General features: G+C 35.9%; 1 protein-coding gene across 1 annotated transcript in view; it reads left to right on the forward strand.

The window, feature by feature from the left end:
* LOC107189436 (gamma-aminobutyric acid receptor alpha-like) overlaps positions 1-18,245 on the forward strand; it is a 49,206-nt gene that overhangs the window by 8,541 nt on the left and 22,420 nt on the right. Inside the window, exon 4 of the mRNA XM_015577966.1 lies at positions 14,232-14,314. Within this exon, the coding sequence (XP_015433452.1) occupies positions 14,232-14,314 (83 nt within the window). The remainder of the gene's footprint in view (positions 1-14,231; positions 14,315-18,245) is intronic.

The raw sequence follows: 18,245 nt of genomic DNA on the forward strand, positions 1-18,245 counted from the left end.
AATTTCTAAAATTCTAATTCTTTCAATTAAAATGTGTTTATTGGTGTTTATACGGACCAGACCACCCTGTAGGGAAGTCTACCCGTGAGTTCTATACCAGTGAAAAGTGCATTTGTGCAATTGTCGAGGCAGAAGTTGGATTCTACGAAATCGAATGTCTCTCTCGTGTATCGCGTATACATACATGGTTCCCGTTGATTGTGTGAGCGCACGGACACAGCACACGGGCCACGGAGTCTCCCCCCTTAAGCCTAGGTCCAAATACAATTTCAAACATATTATACAATGCTGGTACACTGAAAGTAACATATCTTGCAAAGTAATCATTTATTGACCAAATACCTTAATACTTTTTTGTAGAAAATTAAAATATGCATCGAATGGTGTATAAAGAAATGTATAGTTCCATTTTAAAAAATAGAGGTGATCTTGAAATCTTTGAAACATCTCCACCTTCAGAGAAGACATGTGAACCACGTAATGCATTACTTGGAACCATTTAATTTTTCCTAATGAAATTGTTTTTCTTTTTCTGCCGTTTTAACGCTATGACTTGTTCCAGTTGCATGGAGCTACAGGTGCGACTATCGGTTATCGATAAATTATCGAAATGATTGAGGTAGTATGCAAGCCATTAATTGTAACAAAATCATGTAAAAATAACTATTTTTATTGAAACTTATTATAGACAACCTTTTGTCTGGAAGAATTTGTATATTTATACAAATAGTATAAATACAGTAACCAGTAATATATTGCAGTTTACCTCGATCGTTTCTATTAGTTTTAAAGATATTTTAACTACATTGTGGATATATCGAAATATCGATTAAATTACGATATTGCTGATTTATTGATATTTTTATTGATAGTTGCACCTCTATGTGCGACGCTCTGTATGGAGGGGAGGCATGTAAAACAGGTCATCTGAATAACTCGCTTGTTTTTAGAGATAGAAGAAAATGCATCAGACCAAACTTATTTGGTATCGAAGAGCTCATAATTTGATGTTACTAATTTGTTGATAGGTGGAGGCGTCAAGGAGATATGAAGGTCAACTTTGTTTTTTTAAATGGAACGGTATGGTTTTTTACTTCCATTCTGATAGAGTGTTTCAAAACGAATACAATTACCTATTGTGAAGGTCATTGAAGGTCACTCGAAGTCAACTGCAAGAGGAAACAGATTATCTCAAAGCAGTTTTCGAACACTTCGACAATTTACATGTAACATGTTATTTGCATACCCACTGCTAGTACAAGTGTTCAAAATGGCGACCTTAAATATGGATACATAGTCTAAAACGTTGAATGTCCACTTTCGTTCGTAACATCTCTTTCCACATTGACATGGGAAAGGGTATCTCGTTCCCTCGATTATCGCCTATAGCCAGCTCAACGCGACAATCCTCGGCAACGTTTACGCCAATTTCGAGATACTTGAAATAGTTACTGGTCAATGAATATCGTCGACCCAGGATACGCGAATTCTGTGGCTTCATCGACGATCTATAAACCATTATTAACAGGAAATAATTATTTTGACAATATTTTTATTCATTTTTCAAGTTACATACGTTTGCGCGTTAGATCCATAGAAATCGCCATTGTAACGCTGTTTCTTCTTCGTCTGCATGATGTATGTAGGTACGAGTGCAATAGCGTAATAATATAATTTTATTAAAACTAAATTTCCGTTGCGGCTTATGTACGCGTGCAATAGCGTGAGAGACTGTCGTATGTTATTGTTTAATAATTCCAAGGGGGACGGAGGGTTTGGATTGCTATAGGTACGAGTGCAATAGCATAATAATTCAAAAAATTTTATCAAGATTAGGTATATAATAATTCCAAAAACTTTCCGTTGGAGAGAATTCCAAGAACTTTCCGTTGGTTAACACTGCTATAGGTAAGAGTGCAATAGCATAATAATTCCAAAAAATTTTATCAAGGTAACGTCTGGCTTACGTACGCGTGCAATAGCGTGAAAACTTTCCGTTGGAGCCGGTTAGGTATGCGATATGTACTCGTGCAATACCGTGATCAACGATATTTCCGTTGGATCCGTGAGCCAGAATCGGCCTAGGATAACTACTCTTCTATCTCCAAAAACAAGCAAGTTATTCAGGTGACCTGTTTTACATGCATGCCCCCCCCCTCCATACAGAGCGTCGCACATAGAGGTGCAACTATCGATAAAAATATCAATAAATATTGGCAATATCGTAATGCATTTTCTTCTATCTCCAAAAACAAGATAGTTATTCAGGTGACCTGTTTTAAATGTCCTACCCTGTATATAACCGTAATCTTAAAGTATTATTTTATACTCAATTAAATCAGCTCCTGGTACACAAAACCCATTGAAATCCTTCAGTATTTATGGTCTGTTATGTGGTTACGTTGAAATCTGCCGCACCGAAACGATTAGACAGATATCCATGAATTTCTGTACGAATTAGACTCGAATAGAAACGTGAACCGCTATTCATCTCATATTTCGCCGAAAGTATTACTATTCACTGTCATTGCAATGTAAATGAACGGCTAGACGCGCATTAATTAGTTCGCGGAGGAGATATTAAACATTCATAACCGCCAAAAGATGAATCAGTGACCGAATTTAATCCATATTACCTCATTATGCCGTTCTTCATTGTCTCCCGAAAAGTCTGCATATTTCTGTATTAATGAAGACGGAATGATTTGGAAGTACGGATACGCTGTACAACGATGTTGCCGAAATCGACTGTCTATACATTTAAGAGCGGCCAAAGCGAAGATTGTTAATGCGCGAGTGGAACTCGTGATGTGAACGTCCTTCGTTATACACCTTTGTTAAACTCGCCACAATAGCGGCTCGCAGCCAGAAAGGAATATATGTTAGCTCGTTTAAAAGGGCACTGAGACGACTATTTTGCATTCGAATTTCTTTGACTTCATGTAAATTTAAAGTTAATAACATTTTTTTTTATGTTTTTACATAGAACGGTGGAATATGTTTATTCGTGTCAAGGAAAGCTTTCATGGAGATTATTTTCCAGTTTTAATTGAATTTGTTCAGTGTAATGAAAACAGAATTGTAGCAAGTGATAATTTAAATTTCATCCTCAATTGAACTTGTTTAGTGTAATCTAACCAGAACTTTATCAAATGATAATTTTACTTTTCTAATTGTATTAACGTTCAAACTGAAAATTATTCTATTAGAAATAATTTCAGTATTAAACTTTTGTCAGGTTTTGTAAAAGTAAGTTCGTTATTATAAAGTAAAAACAGGAGGATATCATAAATTTGTACCTCGCTCAAAAGTATCCGGACAATTGAGACAAATCCTGAGTGACGTACTTGACATACGGATGAAAACTTTATTCTTAAGTTACGTCCACACTATACAGCATAACACGTTGTACAGTGAGGTTATAAAACTTTTTAAGCTGCGTCTACACTATATAGCATAATAATTATTCAGGGTGGACCACGAAACGTGATCAGCTTAGATTATTCTACCGCTGGCTGTTTGAACGAAAACTCTTTTGCATGCTTAACCATTAGTGCAGACATAAATAGTACTAAGCAGTCGTTTCTTAACCGTTTACACGAGTGTATTGCAACTGATGGACACTATTTTGAAGATCGTTTTAATTAAGGTAAATGATATTTCCTTCATGTTTCTTTGATATAGAAGGACAAAATATTTGTTATAATGCATGCCGAATTCGTTTCAGTATCCGCTAAAAGATGAACGTCAAAAAAATTATAGGATCATCTATAACATACTCAAGGTGACTTTGAAAACTCTGGGAAGAAGGGTTGACAAAAAATTTGATACAGTCATTTTGAAGTTCTTCTTAAACCATGTTCTTCTTAACCATACTAGTCAAAAAAGTTTCGATCGAACAGCTAGCAGTAAAATATTCGAAGCTTATTTCGTGGTTCACCCAATATAGCGTAACACGTTGTATAGCGAAATTATATAAGCTGTGTCTACACGATACCGCATAACACGTTATGTAGGGAAGTTATAAAACTTCTTAAGCTGCGTCTATACTATAGATATAGCATAACACCTTATATAGCAAAGTTATAGAACTTATTAGAAAAACAGAAAGAACAATATTGTTGTGCGGGCACGCGGTTTCAAAGGACTGATGAGGGGAGAAGTTACAAAGAGACTGTGGCTCATGGACATCAGTTAGCATGCGACCGGCGAGCAGTGTAGTGGTCCATTGTGCAATAAATAAAGTGTGACAGTTATACTCAAATTACCATAATTTATGAGGTAACAGTTATAAGGACATTGGGATTGCTCGCAGATTTTAATTAATTATCAGTTAATCGTTCATATTTAATGTACAAAATTATTTTCTTTTTCATGAAAGAAATGTCAATATTATATTCTATAACGATTGTTAGGTCAAACAACACATAAAATGATTAAGTGAAGTTACGGTACAACCTTAAAGTAGCAGTGATTGGGTTATCTATCCTAATGTGATGTCTGAAAGTGAAATCATTTTGTTATCCAGATAACGCCTAACTGTGGTCGCAGGGCGCGATTGTATCCATGTTTGTACGCCACTTTAAAGTTCCAATGAAAGACAGGCCCACTCTGTATATAGCTCTGAAGTAGGATGCACTTTTTGAAGAATGATTCGCCCTTGGACACATGCTTCTTAATAAGACCACGAAGGGGCGCGCGCGCGCGCGCGTGTGTGTGTGTGCGTGTGTGTGTGTGTGTGTCACGTGTATAAAGGCACCTTGAGCTCAAGGGTTAATTCTGCCGCGCGCACAATGGAGCCGATCCAGAAGACTAGGTCAAGAGAAAGGGAATGGGTTAACAAAGAGGAAACGTGCATCGCTTGATTCTGTGCACTGTGTATTTCTATTTGTCTTGTCGAACAGTCCGAAATAGTCGAACAATTCGACAGGAGCCGGACCCCGAGAAATTTAAACGTCATATACCAGCGACGACAAGAACAGGTGCAGCAGTAAATTTGTTACTCTTTGTGTCGTTGACCGAAATACTAGCGGCGGTTTTACAAGTAGCCGGCGCCCGATCGTTGAAACTTGAACGCTCGCGATATTTGAGTTTATCTTGCGGGTGCTCGGGACTACACCTGGCGAAAAGTGTCTCGCGGGACAAGAGGATGAATGTGGAATACAGTTTTATACATTTATATATTTATAATTCAGTGTTGTTCATTTCAACTCTAGAATAATATCGAAATTCCCAGCTAGAAGCGAACCCACAAAGGCACACATTTGCCGCTCGGAGTGTACCGAATTCTTAAAATTACGAGGCCCATACTTACAATCCTAGAGGCTCCCTGAGAACAAATAGGCTCGGGTTCGTCCACGAAAATCTTTCCTAGTGTAGGAGAGGATTTTATACGTCTCTATGGTCGCTAAAGTAAGCCGAGTGTTTTGTATGAACGATGAGTGCTTGGAACTGAGCGAATGAGATTGACTGTTTAGACTAGGGTATCGATGTCGGCGCCGAAAGTCTGTAGACTGCGTTGGGCAAATTTGGGCGTCTTGCGTTCTGTGTGTCTGGGTATGTGTGGGTAACCCTTGTGAGGGGTATGGCTTAGGACCACGAGTGAGGCAGTTGTATGAATGCGCTTAGAGAGTCGAGTTGTGAAGTAACTAAGACCGAGACGTTAAACCATTAGTGTGCTGAGTGTTTTATTTCATTTACGTATACTATTATTTTATATAATAAACTTTATATATATATACTGAAATTCTTATTAATTTCCTAGAAACTTGGGGGCTCGTCCGGGATCAGAATTTAAATCGAGTCATTAATAGTAGACGTGAATAGTGTGGACATCCCGAAATTGTGTCTTAATGAAAAGTGTTGAAATTTCGAAATATTTTTTTTGTATAATTCCATTGTTACTTATTTTATGTCGTGTTCAATGTTTGCTGATAACTAGACTGTGGATGTTTATGCAAATTTATATTTTTACATACAAATCTCCAAACACTAGTGCATTCTATCCTCTCAAGAAATATTTTATTAATATTAAAAGTCACTGTCAATATGGCCGTCAGGCAAAGCATACTATGTATTACTATATTTTAATTTTCAGGAATTTGTATAAGCATTTTATAGCAAAAGCAGTGGAATATTACATATGGATTAAGAGATGTTGAGAAATGAACAGAAACCAATTTTACTTTACTTTATTTTAATTAATCACGGCACGATTTCACGGTACGCCGGGCAAGTAGTCGGTACGTTTCCTTGGGGGGACTCGCGGGAGGATACTGTGGGATTTAATGAGGAGATGTTAAGTTTGATGTGAATATAATTTAATTAAACACAACACTTTTACAACGCTTTAAATATCATAACACGAACACGATTTGATTATAATAACACAACACGACAACTCAGAGTAACAACTCGGAATGAATAATTGATAACGTACAAGAAGAATAACGAAAACTAGCTTCGCAAATAATACAATATACATACCAAGTGACAGTCTCTTTTATATTCCACAATACTATCCGCTCATTTCCAGACGGAATAGACCTAAAACGCGAGGTAGCTATCCGGCACAGATAATCTGTCGGGTTCACCCCGGGAACGAACCAGACCTGGGGCAAATCCGTCCTGGAAAATCCATGATTCTAGATTCTGCCTACGTGGTACAGCGGGTTACGTACGTGATCCACGGTTTGCCAGGGGGAGAGCCGAAGTAGTTTTAGGATTTCATCGTGTCTGTATGCTAATCAGGTTCGTTATTTTCATGAAACCGCGGGAGCCGCTAAAGAACACGTCATAATAAAGGAGACTCAACAAAGCTGCTATGCCTCTATAAACAGATACCTACTAGTTTTCGAGTTTCTCGTTTGTGAATTCATCTTTGTCTCGATAACATGTGTCGCGCACACACGGTCTGTAAAGTGTATAATGGAAATACAGTAAGACCTCGATTTTACGAACTGATTGAAAGAAAAAACTCACTATATTTTATCGTACAATATTCACACGTCTATTGAGAGTGTTAATAAAAATGTGGGACACTTTCACAGGGTGGATTGTACAGTGGGTAAAAAAAGGATTCGCACACCATTTAAAACGAAACGGTTTCAAAAGCGGACCAAGTGACTTCAGTTTCTTTGTGAAGTTAGAAAGATTTATTTACTAAACGATGTGCAAAAAAACAATGTTGAAAAAGTTGTGATTGGTCGGAATCGTGAAGAAACTAGTAAAGGTCGCTTCTTACAACTTTTCTATCTGACACTGTAATGAAAATTTAAAAATTCATTTCTTAAATATGGTTAGTTAAATGCACGCTAAAAATTTCATCCAAATCGGTTAACGTTGCTATGAGATACACACGGTTAAAATTGTTGAACATCGCAGTTTTCCGCGACTTTTGACCTACAACTGTAGTAAATCTAAAGATTCTTCTTATATCTTTCAATGCCGGTTGTTCGTTTCTGTATTAATCGATTTCAATAAAAGTTTCAGCATGTGTATAACTAACATAAATCTTCGAAGCGTATTTATTAAATTTTCATTACAGTCTGAGGTAAGATAGTTGTAAAAAACGACGAATTTATTATTTTCTTCGTGATGTCGACCAATTGCAATTTTTTCAAAATTTGTTTCACACATTATTAAGTAAACCAATCCTTCTGGCTTCACAAAAAAACTCAAGTAATTTGGACCAATTTTAAAAAAGTTGTTCTGTTTTAAAGGGTGTGAAAATACTTTTTTGTCCACTGTACATGCTAAACTCAGACGAAATTGTCTTCGAGGCTTCGTTTTTGGAGTTATTAACTTTGTTAAAATTAAGAGCGGAATACACGTAAAATGTATCTGACACGACGAGTTATTCTACTTGAAAATCGCGTTCGAAAACTTTTTCACGAGTTGGTTCTGTTTATTCAATTTTATTTCACTCATTAAATTTAACTACTACGTCATCGATCGAGTCCGTGTATCAGCTGGGACTCGACTATTCGAGTATCATAACCGAGTATTAAAATATGTGCCGTTATAATCTTGTCTCCGCGTTATAGCCAGTATATATTTAATAATTCTTAAGGATAAACTGACAAGGGAATTTCGATTATACAAAAATTTAGATTTTTTAAAAACTTTGTAGTTTAGTAGGAGATCTCGATGAAAATATGAGGCAATGTTTCTTATTTGCTATTTTTTAGAAAAGCAGCCCTTAAAGCTTAATGTGCACTTTCCTATTTTCCTGTACATCTTAAAAATTATAGTAGATACAAAAACGAGTGAAAATTCAATGGCTTTTTATGGTCGATAAAACTGTACAACAAAATTGTTTATTTATTTATTTATTTAAACAGCAAATTTTTAACAATTTCATTGCAATTTAAAAATTATTTGGAATTCAAAATTTTACAGATTACTAAATGTCGGAGTCCCTAAATTTTTATTGTAATAACTTATTATATCCACTATAATTTGCAATATATACAGGAAAATAAAAAAACACACATTAACATTTGAGGGATGTTTTCATCCTGGAAAATCAAAAATTAGCAAAAAAATAGTAAACTTACCTGACACTTTTATTAACTTTGAAATGCATTTCTCAACCTACGTTTATGATGTTTTTCATTATTTGTCGAATGCTATCTACCTAAGAAACTATGATTCCTTTTTTTATCACTCTGTATATATTAAATGTGTCATACTAACAAAAAGCTGCTGTTTATTACAAAAATTACATTTTGGCCAGCTTTTCGGAGAAAAAGGACCACCGTACGTCCCATTGATTCTCTCGAGGGTCTCGAGGAAGAATTCTCGTCGCAGAAAAATCGTGAACGTGGACGCGGGCGTCTATGTAAACAATTGAATTCGCGCCTCGATTCCGAAAAACTAAGTGATAGCTAGGAATTTTCCTTTGAACCCAGTGGAACAAGTTCGCAAATAGCGCATCCGGAGGTGGAACGTAGAACATCCACGAAATTCCCCCGGCTATCCGAAAGGAGGTTGGCAAATGTGAAGGTTGCTCCCTAACTCGGAGCATGTGTACACTTCACGCTCGAGATGATTTATACCCTCTTGTACGGAATCGGGGGGGAGTGGGGTAGGAGGGTCTTAAAATGCCGGGGTTACTGCAGAAATTCCCTCGTCCGTGCGTACAGTGGCCTCTCGATTCCCGTTACCAGCAGACAGTTTCCAATATCCCCCCTCCCTCCATCCGTCTGACCAGGGTTGATGTTTATTCTGACGATTATTCGGGTTACCTGAACTTACAGTAGCAATTACTTGCCGAAATTAGAGTCGTCGGTTTGATTCAATCCGTGATTGTAACACCAGGTTTTCGAGCGGCTTACCCCGTTAAGAACATGGCGAGGCCCAATAGTTTCTTGGTTAATCCATATTTATTGATGAAACAATTGAAAAAGAAAATTCTTTTCTTCTGGAATGTATTGGATTGTTATATACCGAAGGTCGCTTTTATTGATTTGTACATGGTAACTCCACCACAGTTGAGCCCAGTAATGCAGAAAGCTACCAACCCTTAATTATCTGAAATGAAGTAAACTTAGTTTGAAAATTTTCACTTTTTTAAAAAAGACTAGCTTTATTTCTTTTTGATATATTTTATTTCTCGTTGTTTTACAATGTCTTTGATGGCTTATTTAATAGTGAGTGATGTAAATAATATAATTATAATACATATATTAATATAATTATACGCCTAAAATAGAACTGTGGCTTGGTAGTTTTAATAATTGTATAACGTAAGATTTGTTCTATGGGTTGGTAATTTTTCGGAAAATAAAGATCACAAGATTATGGGATCCGTACTGTGTTCGACTAATTTTTTTGCATTTTGAGGGTTGATAAATTTCTGCATAACTTGGCCGAAATGACTTACGATTTCTTTGACGAAATCGGTCGGCGCAGTTACGTACTTTATTATAATATTAATACTTGTTTAGTAGCAAAATCCATGTTATGTTTGTCATATGTATATTTTTATTGGAAAATTTAAATATTAACATCAAACAACCAGCGTTTTACTTCGACTTGAAAGAAATGAATAATACTCATGATTATTAATCCCAGTTTGAAATCGTAACAACGAGGCAAATTATGAAGCAAGCGGTTAAAATCCAGGTTATATATGTACATAGCAAAAATTCTTCTCTTGCAACACAATTTTTATTACGAAATTAACTATGTGTTCAAAAGAATAAGTCCAAAGGGTACAAAATATGAAAGGTGTGTCACTTAACTCTACCATCTTAAATTACTTGTAAATTGCTTGTTATATGTATATGAAGAAACGGTTTCAAACGCAAATCATATGGTATCAAAGGGGATTTACAATGTAATCATCAGTTTTTTGTTATTATGCTCCTTTATCGAGATGTAAAGGTCACCTTGAGTTGTTTTAAATATAATGTTTAACCTTTGATCCTATAATTCGCAAAAATATTAGAACGCTAAGTAAAAACTACTTTCTGAACTGTGCAATTGAATTAACCGAATATTCAGTTTCACTTGTATTTATTAATAATCAGCTTCATATGTATTTTATTAGTTTCATGAATTATTACTGCCTCTTAACTTTTATATGTAGCTAACGATCAAAATGACCATTAAATGTAAAATGGTTCCTCATGTATGTAAGATGGGAACAAGGATGAGAATAAATCACATATAATAATAAAAGATTTAATATAAAAATGAAACCAAGATGGTATAAAATACACGGTTACTGAGGTCGCACGCTTTCCTTTCGACCGTCTTCCTGCAACTCCCCGAGACCTCCTCTCCCTCTCCCTCACCCTCTCCATAACCCTCTCCCCTTCTCTCCCTCACCCATCCTATCTCTCACTCTCTCTCTCGCACACGCGCGCGCACGCACGCACGCACACGCGCGCACACACACACACACCACGTTCGTCGTTAATGTTTTGTCTTTTCTCTCCACGCGGCCCTAATCTTCCCCACATGTATTTATAGCAAGTCATCATAAAAGTACTCTACATTGCTACACGAAGCAGTCCCTTTACCTATTGACTTATTAGAAGTCAGCTATAAAAATATTATATTTACGGGATTAGTATATCATGGTAATACCGTCAGAAAATTAAACTGGGTAATAAAAAAGCAAAATTTATTAATTCTTACTCGCAATGTTGCGAGTAAGATTTTGGTAATGTATAAAAACGTTCAACTGTGACTTTTATACACTTATTATGGATACAACTGAATAAATCAGAATAAGATAAAACCTATTATCAACCGCTAATAACATGACAAGATCATTAATATAGTAAATATGTTCCCATAGTTAGCTCCTAAAGTACTCAATATTTCAGCCATTTTTAAATTTTATACAGAAGAAAGTCAATCTTCTATATTGTAACTAATGAGATCAGTATAGATACATAAGAGTATAAATTAAACATTTTAATTGAAATTAACCAAATAAATATCCTTTTAAGACTGGAAAACTTTATTTTAAATTTAATAATTTAGTTTTTAATCTCCCTGCTCCTTTTAATTTCTGAACAGAGCGACGAAAATTTATTCGCAATATCTGCGCTAAAGTTTGACAATTAATTACAAGACTCCGCGTATAGATGAGGATCTGCGGTGAGATTCAATTTCAAACGGTCCAATTGATATGCCTGTTGGGTCGTCGGCGACTCCCTCCGCTTCCCTCCCATGTATGTATATGCGCCTGTCTCACTAATACGAGTTGATTTATGACTGAGGAGATGGACATTAACCCCATTACATTCTGAATTATTTTGTAACCCAGAAAGTTCGTGAAATTTTTTCCGAGCATACACTTCGATGACCTAGTTCCCAAAAATTTTATTACTTTTCATCGCTTTTACGCACTCAAGGGCCAGAAAAACATAGATTGCATGAGTTAGTACGAAGAAATGGTCCTAATCATATCATTTTTGGTACAAAAACTCACTAGAAAATATCAATTGCTGACGTTGTTATTGGTTCGTGTCTGTTTTATGAGCAGTCACGCTAACAAGAGAAATTGGGAAACCTGGAAATTCAGAAAATTTTGCAACTTTATGTACAAGTAGAACACTTCGTTCGTAATACAAGCCTATTTTCTGTTGATACCATAGTACAGTTTTAGGGGATGATATCACCCCTTGAATAGAAAATGCAGAATTTTCTTTTTCGTGAAATCCCTCGAGACAGTGACAGATATCGTTTTTAAGGGATGATTTCATGCCCTACAATCGTACTGGGGCACTACAAAAAAGAAAAGAAGTTGCATAATTCCGGAATTTGCGGATTCCCTAATTTTCTATGTGAGGCATCCCAGAAGATTTATGTAGAATTTGAAATTAATTGAATGCAATAACGTTACTGCACAAAAGTGGTTCCAAAAATTCAAATTGGTAGACGAAAAGCTTGAAGATGATCCGCGGTAAGAACAACCCAGTATCATTACTGTTGTGATTTACGAGCTGCTATTGATAAAAATCTAAAAATAACTCTTACAGGGTGCTCGACTATTGTTGTCGGAAATATTAGAGGGTGATTCTACATATCAAAATAAAACGAAAATCAAAAATACCGGAATTGTATAGTAAGCTTCGTTTTCAAATTATTAATGATCGAAAATTAGAATCAGAACCGCCTGAAGCCAGATCATCTACCAGACAATCTACATACAAGCGAAGTACGATAGTCATGGCACGTACACTGACACCGCTGGAAAAATAATACGCCTTTACTTTTTAACCCAACATGTGATATATGTATAGTAACAATGATATAGGATGCGAAAAAATCACTATGAATAAAAATTGAACAATTCCTTGACGTCTACAGAAAGGAATGCAAACTAAATATTAATAATCTTCCACAAAGTAGTTTTCTGCTGATAATACGAACGAATGTTCAACATCCTCGCCATTTCTGAAATCATCGTTAAAAGTTTTTCGGTGAGGATCTGTAGTGCTCCTTCCTTACATTCCAATTACTTGTGTCAGTGTTATCAAGTCTCCTCGCCTTTAGCTCCATTCTAGTTCTGGGGAACAGGAAAATATCAGAAAAAACAAGGTCTAAGGAATTGAAAGGATCTGGGACGCTGTTAATGCGAAAAGAATACTATATTTGTGCCATGATTTTTATAAACAAATTTATAGAAATTAACACTAGTGTTACGTATGGAGAATAATTGTTATTTTCAATCGTATTCAACCGCGCGCCTGGCAACAGAAAACACCTTGAAACTCCGTCTGTTTATTCCTCAACTAATAGGGGAGCGCCGTCTCGACCAACTGGATAACAACCCTCGATACAATCATGATTCACTCGCGACCGTTAAGATTTCCTTAGAGAGAAATTCTAAGTAAATCCCACCCAATTTTGGGACTATATAAACCCTCTGATTTTAACCCTCTGTGGGCCAGAATAGTACAGTCACTTGTAGAGTCACGACGTATTATAGCCGGCAAAGAGTCGGTTGTATCCTGTGAGATCGGGCTTAATTTCCCTTTCGAATCATCAGTTAACCTTCTAGAATCCGTGAGTTCGATTGAAGTTCTATTCGGTAATCTTTTACACTGAACACTTTACCGCGACAACACTACACTACACATACTTATTCCAAAGAATGATTGTGTAATATTCAAGCAATATTCTTTAATAAACGTGAGTAATTTTATTATTAAAATTCATTAGTTGACCTTTCCCACACGATACAACTTTACCGCTTGAGTTGTAAATATCTGAATTTATAAACCGAGTTACGAGGCTTAACTCATATTTCCTGCGGCTCCCCGATTTCGCATCAGGTACGTCCTTGCTTTCAATCATCCTAGCGGCTCTGTGACTTCGTGTCAGATTCGTCCGCGCACCTCACTAACAAACTGATAAACCATGTTCCTTGAAAAACCTACTCCACCGGCCTCTCGCGCTGCTGCGACCCTAGCTCGTAATACAAGAATAAGAATTGTTTATTAAGGATTCTATCACATTCCAAGTAGAATAAGAACTTTATTGAATTTTATTAAATATTTTGTTATACTACATTTGTAAATACTATAAATGCATAACATCCGTAGTCTAGCCATGTGTAATATTATCATAGTCAAAAATAGAGATGTATTATCAATGGTATGACAATATTCAATATTATTCGTATGTTTTGTTACGCAGAAATGCAAAAATGCAGCGTAACAGTTTAAATCCGATGTTGTACTGACCTCGTTTATATTTGATTTCAGACTAACCATCAAGGCAGGGTGTCCAATGAATCTTGAAAATTTCCCAATGGATACGCAAAGGTGCCCATTACAATTTGGAAGCTGTAAGTGCCCAATTGTCATAAATTGTCTTACAATTAATGCATATATTTTTAAATATTTTAAATGAAATTGTCACTTGTTTGGAAGAAATCAGTGGACCAAAATATGGAACTCAATTTCTTTTTAGCACGTTGACTAATAATTTTTAATCATTAAATAATTTATTTTTTAAATGAAAGCACGTTCTTTTTAAACATAAGCATTTCTGAGATTTCGAGATCATTTCTACTTTTCCTAAAGAAACTGTCTATGCAGAGAATACCATAGTTTTGGTGAACGCTTTAGATTTTCGGAATAAAAGTGTAAGAAATTTGCAGATATATGTTTTCGTCACATTTTTTTACATAAATTTATATCTTTTATACAAATGGGGATAGTAAACGAGATAAATTGAAAAATGAAGATAAGAAGATAATCAATTTAGTACTGTTATGCCGCGGCTCTTCAGATAAGTACGGTGTCGGGAACGTGAAGACTCCTCGCAGGAATCGATGGTGTTTCCGATGGAATGTAGTCCGGGATCCGAATACAGAGGCTCAAGGGCCAGAGACAAAAGTCGAGAAGTGGGTGCAACACGTATATATATTTCATTATAAGCGAATGTTGCAACGGTACGCCGTGTTTAGACAGAATCGAATTAGGAAAAGAAAAAGGCACTCGCGCCGATTGCACGCTGGTTTTTATATCGGTGCTTAATATCTGGTTGCGTGGCTGGCGACAGGGGAGGGTTCGCGTCAGACCTGCAAGATATTGGTGCCGGGTGCAACCTGGCCATGGAAAATTCCATAATCTAGGCATCGAACGCGATCGGGTGGCCGGAAGGTGACGCAACGGTATTTGGCATTCCAGGGCCGCCATAACAGTACCTATGCATGAAAATATAAATTTTTACATTTTTTATTATATCTTTATGAAATTGTTGTTATTAGATTAGCAATATTCTTGCGACGAAAGTAAATCTTTTTAGAGCGCGCTTAATCTTCATGCGATCTGGTTCGGAACATTTCAAATCATTTTTGTACCTTGTAATTAAATCAATGGAAAATTTCACCACTGCAATAGTAATGCTTTATATCTTAAATATTATGTATATAAATGTAAAATATTGTCATATAAATAATGTTTTATTTTCTTATTTACTCAATTGTATAAAGAAATATTAAAGATATCGTTTTGCAAATACCAGTGAAACAATTTTATTATACAGTATTAGATGTTTGAAATAACAGAGAATCGAGATCTGATGTAATGTCCCATTTATGTCTTGAAACTAAATTATTTTGTTGCTGGTGATATCTTGAATTTTAAAATTTTGCTAAAAAAATAATCTTATTAAATCCTCAAATCTACGCGAGCGATTGTATTATATTTATGTACGTCTTAATGTTCAATGTATTGATAACGCGTAAATTAATATAACATGTTATTAAATATAGTCCGATATATGTCGGGTTTAGACTTATTTTCATCAGGAGATTCTCCTACATTTACTCATAACATTTTTAAGAAAGTACACTGAAAGGAGTAAAAGTTTAAATTTTTATTCATGGGTGATTCATTCCGTGTGTTAAGGGGGAGACTCCTTTGGGGCCAACTGCGAATCGATCGAAGCGCTGATGTAAACAATCGGACGCCAGGGGAAACACAAAATCGATATTTGGGACGGCTTGATAATACGACATCTAGCGGCAGTACCCACAAATAAATTTGGTTCCCCGTTACCATGAAGCTGGATTTGTGTATTTCCTACGCGAAGACAGTGTTGCCGGAAAGTATCGTTTTTCTGACGCTGTTGCCTCATGTCCCGCATGCAATTCTACCCGTGAGGAGAACGATGGAATAGCTACGGCCTACGGCCCGTGGCGAGATTTCGATTCTCGCCGAACGTCCAAGGCCAGCGACCGACCCATCGGCATACAATGTCAACATACATAGATGAGATAAGGAATGACGCACGAATGAAAATTTAAACTTTTACAATTTGCAATATATTTTAATGAAAATGTCATGAATGAATTGAAGAAATTCTCCCGATTAAAATGCGTCCAAACTCAAGTGTAATTGGACAATTATTACTAATACGTAATGTTGCGGATGAAAATGATATATTATTGAAAATAATCCGAATGATGTCGTATTTGGACTCATTTCCACCGACAGAATCTCCTCAGTTCATTCGTGACACTTTAATGAATGTATACTGAAAACTATAAAAGATTAAATTTGCATTCATGCGTTTCATTCCTTATCTGTTTACATTGTATTTCGATCGTCAGTCGCTGGCCTCTCGCCCGGCGCTCAACAGCCCATTTATTCCTGCTGGCCAAAGTTAGTCGAAGGAACAGTCAAGCGACAATGTTCTTTAGCTAACGATGAGCTGAGGCAGACAAAAAAGTTTAAAAAGCCGCAAATCGATGTGATTCATATTGCACTATCCAAAATTCTATGCTGCTTATTTATTCACGGTATATTACAGTCTAGTCTGTATATACGAACTAAAATATGATTTGCAATATGAAACTGCCCGCGCGAGAGCGGGTACGTCAGCTAGTTATCCATAAAATGATTTGAATGTTTATGAGAAGTTAAAGATTAGTCTAGATAATTAAGTTTTAATGATTTAATTGTAATTAGTTGTTTCACAATGTACAGGGAAATGTTTGACAAAACACGCACAAAAATAGTAACAGACACTTTTTTCAACTTTTTTATCTTAGCCTATAATGAACATTCGAAATATGCCTCTTGTAGACTTATATATCTAAGAAAAAGAAAAGTGAAGCTGCGATGTTACAGTTTCCTTATTGCCATGACTAAGTATATCATTACTATCTATGTATATATATCAATAATACTGCTTAATAACAATAGTGAAATCGAAAGCTGGTTTTATGACCATTCTAGTCGACGTTCAACGAAACAGTATTCCTGTCTCTTCGTTTTCGATCGACACCCGATGGTGACTTTCAGAGTGACCTAGGTCAGGCCACCATTATCGGGCCCAGTCATAACAAAATTCGTCGGTCAAAGCAAAAAAGCTACGAGCACCAAAGTAGTAAAAAATCTTCAAGTTTATAAGTCGAAAGTACGAGTTTTTTTAGTTTTGTAACTTATTTGTATCTCTAACTTGTAAGTCTAACCACTTTTAATAGTTTGTAACTTATACCCTGCAATTTTCAGCGTGTATGTATCTTAATTAAGTGTATAAGAGGTATTTGTTAAATTTTCACTATAGGATCAGAAAAAAAATGAAAAAAGAACTTCTTAATATTTTTACTATTTTCTTCGCTATTCCAACAATTGTAATGTTTTCGAAATAACGAAAACATGTCATCTAATAAGTTAATCCTTCTAGCTTCTCAAAAAAACTCAAGTCGTTTGGTCCAATTTTTAAAACAAAATACGTACTGGAACAGGTGCAGACGCAGCGAAGATGATACGCTAAGTACGCATGCGACAGCAATCAGTTGTTAGTACAAAATCTATCTCCGCTGGGCGACGAATGAAAGATTGACAGAGCGTATGCGATTAATTGTGTCCCTTTTGTGTCTCTTTAAAAATAAAAAATAAATAAATATCATTTCCAACAAGAGATTTGTATTGTATTCCATGTTTTTCGTATGTGGAATACCCGGAATATATATTGTGCCATTTTTACAATTTGTTTCTCGAGAATATCATGTCAAGTATCTCGTATGTAATTTCATTAATTAAAAAAATAAGCATCATTGCAAGTACGAATAATAAGGTTCATCCTTGCACACATTATTACGTATTGTTTAATTCTCGGATTTCTTTCCCTCGCGTCGTTCTTTTCCTACGTTCCGCGAGAATCGAAATCTCGCCACGAATCGTAGGCCGTAGCTGTTCCATCGTTCTCCTGACGGGCAGAATTGTCGAATGGCAACAGCGTAACAAAACAATCGATACGAT

Source organism: Dufourea novaeangliae, unplaced genomic scaffold, assembly GCF_001272555.1.
Source record: "Dufourea novaeangliae isolate 0120121106 unplaced genomic scaffold, ASM127255v1 scaffold148, whole genome shotgun sequence".
In the NCBI taxonomy this organism is placed as follows: Eukaryota; Metazoa; Arthropoda; class Insecta; order Hymenoptera; family Halictidae; genus Dufourea; species Dufourea novaeangliae.